Source organism: Schistosoma mansoni, chromosome W (assembly GCF_000237925.1).
Source record: "Schistosoma mansoni strain Puerto Rico chromosome W, complete genome".
NCBI classification, from domain to species: domain Eukaryota; kingdom Metazoa; phylum Platyhelminthes; class Trematoda; order Strigeidida; family Schistosomatidae; genus Schistosoma; species Schistosoma mansoni.
In genome coordinates, this window is record NC_031502.1 from 37200105 (window position 1) to 37206105 (window position 6001).

At 32.0% G+C, this 6001-nt stretch overlaps 1 protein-coding gene across 1 annotated transcript; it reads left to right on the top strand.

Moving 5' to 3' along the window:
* Positions 1-362: 362 nt before the first annotated feature.
* On the top strand, positions 363-3863 carry Smp_046000 (diras family, GTP-binding ras-like; the record flags this gene model as incomplete). The annotated part of the gene is made up of 2 exons (XM_018789581.1): positions 363-371; positions 3150-3863. 2 exons carry the CDS (start codon positions 363-365, stop codon positions 3861-3863), a joined length of 723 nt encoding a protein of 240 aa, XP_018655009.1.
* Positions 3864-6001: the final 2138 nt, after the last annotated feature.

Genomic DNA, 6001 nt, shown 5'->3' on the forward strand with positions numbered 1-6001 from the left:
TGGATGTGCCCAGGTTGAGTTCCATGCTAAAATCAAGCAGATACCTGTCACCTCTAGGTTTTCAATGATTATGCAAATAAAATTATTCCGTAATCTAAACTATGAAATTAAACAATCTCTACAAACCTTCTTTTGTGATTTCATTACGAGTAGTACAATAAGAGATGCGTCTATCCTACATTTTGAGACATGAATTACTTGATAAAGCATAGGAAGTAATAAAGTTTCCATAGTAAATTACTTCATAACAGTTACATTTAACCCATAAATCGTAAAAATGTGTAGATAATATAAAACTTTTGATGTCATAAAGTAGTACACTTCAACTATAACAAGGAAACCAATGTTTCTTCATATAATCAATGGAAAAGGTAAGTTATAGTCTTTTATTTATTTCAAATTAATTATAACTGTTATTGCTTGACAATTACTTTGCCAAGACTGGAATTTAAACATTTCAGTACTAAAAACAACAAGATTGTTTGACCAAAATTCAAACAATTAGTGGTTGTACACCACAAAAATACACCAGTCATTGTTTTTGTTTTGATCTTCTATTTATTACTGTAGAATAATATACATTAAGTCTTCAATTGTTTTTTATGAATTAATCATTTTCAATATAACTTCAATTGCTCGAATCGATCTCAAAAGTAACATAATTCAGAAATGAAAGTTTGTGGAATACTTGTTATAAATGTGCTGTTATCAATGGTCATATTTAAGATATGTATCTTGTGTTGGCTTTGCCTGTACATAATTACTCATTTACTTACGCCTGTTACAGCTCGTACAAGAGCATAGGCAGCCCACCATCATTCTGCATCGAACTCTATCATGGGCGACCCTTTCCAGTTGTTTCCAGTTTCTACTCATCACTTTGATATCTGCTTCCAATTCCCGGTGCTTATAAATAATTCTATATATATAATTTATCGACTCAAATAACTTATACATCTAGGTGAATGAAAATTTGACATATTTATTAATAAAGTGTCTTTATAATAGTAACTATCTGAGATCTTATTAGATATATTCAATAAGCTATAAGAAATATCAACATCTTTAAAGCTAATATTTAATTTTCATAGTTGAAATCATGAGTCAATTGAAGATAGACCACCATGGAAAACCTGGAAGCACTGGACGGCCGTTTCGTCCTATTGTGGGATTCCTCAGCAGTGCGCATCCACGATCCCACCTCACGAGATTCGAACCCAGGACCTACCAGTCTCGCGCCAGAGCACTTAACCGATAGACCACTGAGCTGGCCGGCATTTGACGGTGTTAATGTCTAACTTCAACCAATCCACGAAGTTTGAGCAAACATTCACCAATTGTCTTCAGTGAATTTTTATCTCACAATAAACATGTTTGGACTCCACTGGTCACTGTTTCCCACTAGAACTCCAGGACATGTATCTTGAAGTTAGTCAACTATGAAAATACTGAAATCTCCACAAAACCCCTTCTGATTCTAATATTTAATTGTTTGTTAGCTATCTCTCGTTCTGTTAGATTAAATTCCATCTTGACTAACTCTCATAAAATTCAATACAAGTCAATATTATTAACAGAGATGGTTATGAAAAAGAAAGAAGGCAGATAATAATAAGAGAAAAAGTCATCCGTAATTATCAAAACTGTTATTTAGCAAATGTTTACAATTATATCCGGAAATTATAATTGCTAAGAAAATCAGCCCCGAGGATGGGTAATCATGGTAATATGAACAATCTATTTATTAGACTTCAGTAGTCATATTTTTATTGCTTATTAAGAGAGATATTTGAAATGATACTGCTCTATATATTATACTGTTAGTTAAATAAATGATAATCAATGTGAGATTGTCTAGACTAGATAAAACGAGATAAAAGTACAAGGAATATATTCAGTTTAACCAAGAATACTAAACATGAATGGTCAAAAATATATTAATATAGCCTTAAGTCTTCTTTACACAGAGGCGATTTGACAAATTGTAGATTTTCGTGCTGTTTTAAAGAAATAAATAAGTGCTATTTTGAAAATATTTACAGAACGAATGCCTACTTATAAGCATGATACAGATAGTAATGTCATATGTAAAGGATAGGTACATGATTTCAAATTATTTGAATTGATTTGGCTCAAAAATTGTCACATGGATTACGATAATGTAAAGTATCATTTGGGGACTGTTGGCTCTGTACAGGAATATTAGGACATCCTGCTGATGTTAAGTGAGTAGTGATATAGAACGTCAAGTATTCTTGTTGTTACTGCACAAAAGTTGCTTATGATGAACAATTAACAATTTACCTGCTAACCATTTACGCTAATTCATTTATACTTAAATAACAGTAAGTTGACTCTATAGACTAATAGGATTTCCCAACCCTGTATATTCATTATCTACATATATAGTACCAATTTTTCTCACTGACTATGAAAACGTAAGATATAAAATATTTACTTCCTGTTTTACAGGCTTCATGCCCATTGTGAGACATGAGGTTTGGCCTGTATACATTGTTAAGAGTTCCTAAATAAACACTTTACTAATCACTGATTCTAATCATTTCATAGGTGATATAAATGACTGATAAAATATACATTTTAATAAGACAATGGTTTCTGTACATTTTAATCAATGCGACGTGATATATGCTGTGTTCCGTCACATTTAAAACTCACCATTGACTCTAAAAAATTATCAGTATCATAACTACTAATTGTAATGAAAATCTACTTATGGTTGCTGTAAAATTACATTTGGATTGTAATATGCTTAATTATTCAAAAGATTTAATCAAAGCCTTTTGGACTTCCATGAAAATAAAACATCTCACCAATAGTAAACACCTTGCAATAAAATCCCATTTGTTTAAATGAAACATTGTACAGTATTTTATTAATAAACTGTTTTACTAAGAACAAAGAAATGAGTGGGTTTCAACCATGTATCAGCATTTACATAAACTTGTCTGTAAGCTATGATATTTAGAATGTTGATGATAAGATTAATCTGGTTAAAAGATGATAAATTGCATAATCGACGAATATGTGATTCAGTAATTGAACTTCTACAGTGAGTTAACGTCTTTCATTCAGTAATTAACATATTCATACATTTGTATGTTTGTTTTTTCTCTCATCCTTTCCAGGTAATCAGCTGTAATAGACAAGTATGCACATTACAAATTACTGATACTACTGGCAGCCATCAATTTCCAGCTATGCAACGACTGAGCATTAATAAAGCACATGCATTTATACTTGTATATTCCATAACTAACAAAGCTTCATTTGATGAATTGCAACCATTGTACACTGAACTAGCATTAATTAAAATGGAAGAATTACCAAAAATACCAATTATGCTCGTTGGAAATAAAGTTGATGAAAATGATAATCGAGAAGTTAGTCCAGCACATGGTAAAGCATTAGCTCAAAAATGGAAATGTGGTTTTATGGAAACATCAGCCAAATCAAATTTAAATGTTAAAGAAGTTTTTCAAGAATTATTAAAAATGGAAACACGACGTAATATGACATTAGTAGGTGAAACAAAATCACGTTCACGTTTTGTATCATTTTTTAAACGTCGTCCAAATGAAACACAAACTAATGAAACAATCGGTGTTGTAAACACTGGTGTTGGTAGCAGTAATGGTACAACTTTTAATAATTCCACATCAATTGTTGATGCATTAGATATGCCTAAACAAATAAGTACAACACAAGAACGATCTACTGCTGGTACATCAAAAGACACAAGAACGTCATCAAAGTTGAAACGATTTTTAAGTATAAAGACCTATTCAGAATCAACTGGAACAGTTAAAGAAGATAAAAATAAAGATTTTGCACAAACCTAATGATTTGTATCTAATCATATTTATGACCATTTTTGTAAAAAAAATAATTATTTTCTTTATTTAAAGTTATAGATTATTTATTCATTTATGAAAATAAAATACTTTAAAAAGGGAAATTTTGTCTTTTTTTAAATTTGTTTAAATAAAGTGATCATTTAGTACATTCAAACTGTATAAATAGTCATTTCAATAATCGTGGATGCGCAGTGCTGAGGAGTCCCATAATAGGACGAAATGGCCGTCCAGTGCTCCCAGGTTTTCTACGGTGGTCTGGCTTCAATTGACTCATGATTTCAAGGATATATAAAAATTGCTTAAAATTTCCACAGAAAACCCCCTTATCATATGCTCACTAGTGACTGGCTCCTTCCTGGAGTTCTAGTGAGAAGCAGTGACCAGTGGAGTTCAACCAGGTCTGTTGGGAGATATCAACTAACTGAAAACATTGGTGAAATGGTTGCTTAACTTCGTGGATTGGTTGAAGCTAGACATTAACACCGTCAAATGCCGGCCAGCTCAGTGGTCTATCGGTTAAGTGCTCTGGCGCGAGACTGGTAGGTCCTGGGTTCGAATCTCGTGAGGCGGGATCGTGGATGCGCACTGCTGAGGAATCCCACAATAGGACGAAACGGCCGTCCAGTGCTTCCAGGTTTTCCATGGTGGTCTAGCTTCAATTGACTCATGATTTCAAGCATATATGAAAATAATATAATACCATTATTTATTCAAAAATGAACAGTATTTGAGCGAACAATTTTTTTTAATAACTTCATCATCAGGCTCTACAGTGATAAGTCCATAATTATTATGATATTTTACAAAGGCCAAAATGAGGCATGTGTTAATTAATTTGACAATGTTATATGTTGAAAATGGTGAACGTTTGCATCTGTTACGACATATATCCCTCAAAATTGTGTTATTTGTAAATTAGATAGGTCATTTAATAAAGGTCAAAATGATTTGCAATAAAGTGTCCAGTCACAATCAGTATAATAAGAGCAATGAAGATGCCAAAAATATGTGTGAATAAAATTCATATTAGGAGAATTTCATCTTGTTAATTGAGATAATTATGATAAATAGTAATAATAATAAGATTGTTGTGTGAACATATAATATGTAATAAAAGGAGTGTTATCAAGGTAATTACGATAAACGAATTGGGAATGATGGCTGTGAAGATTAAGATAGAGGTGATCAAAAAAGAAAAAAAAGGGGGAGAAGTGGTTTATAATATTTAGTTTAGGTATCCGGTGATCCAGTCGTAGGCCAAGGTAAACATATAGGCTGGATATACTTTTACTGGACGCATAAGTTTGGTTTTCTGAAGTTGATCCAGATGGCTTCGGCTATGTAAAGTAATCGTAATCTAGCTCCTTGAGGTAGATTTTTCGGAACTTCATATAACACAGAGAAAGCTCCCTCTATTTTGATATGTTCATTATCTACCAAGTGAGAAAGGATGATGTTGTTAATGGATTTGGTGACTCCTTTTCGCAACCATGCTGGTACATGTTCACGAATACGCAAGGATAAAGCCCTCTGAGTACGGCCTATGTAACTAGCTCCACAGGAGCAGTTGAATTGGTTTACATATATGAAAGAGCCCATCTTCGGTGACTTATTCTTGATTAGTTGTGTAAATACTGGTTTAGTTGAGAAAATGATGTGTAACTTGGCGGCGTAAAACGTCCTTTCAACAGACCTTTTCTGTCGGCGTGTTAGAATATCACCCGCTATGTCACCTTTAAAGTCTAGTCTCAGATAGAAAGTTCTTTTACTCACTGTGTCACAATTACTTTTTTTTATTAATATATACTACTAGGTATTTTTTAACGAACTTATCTGGGTAGCCATTATTTCGCAATGTGTTTTTTAGTATACCTATTTCATTATCGACACTGTCCTCAGTGTCATTTATTTCTTAATATTAGAATTTGATCTGTCCTCTTTTGTTCCGTTAAAAATTTTGTTTATCTTGATGAATAATAAAAATAAAACAATATGGTTACAATCAGGTATAAATTTTTAAAAAGCTTTTAAATAATGGCGCCAAATTTGTTCAATTTTATGATAAAACAATATTTATCTATATTTAGATTAAATTTAAAATAATAGAAATTGATAGAATTATG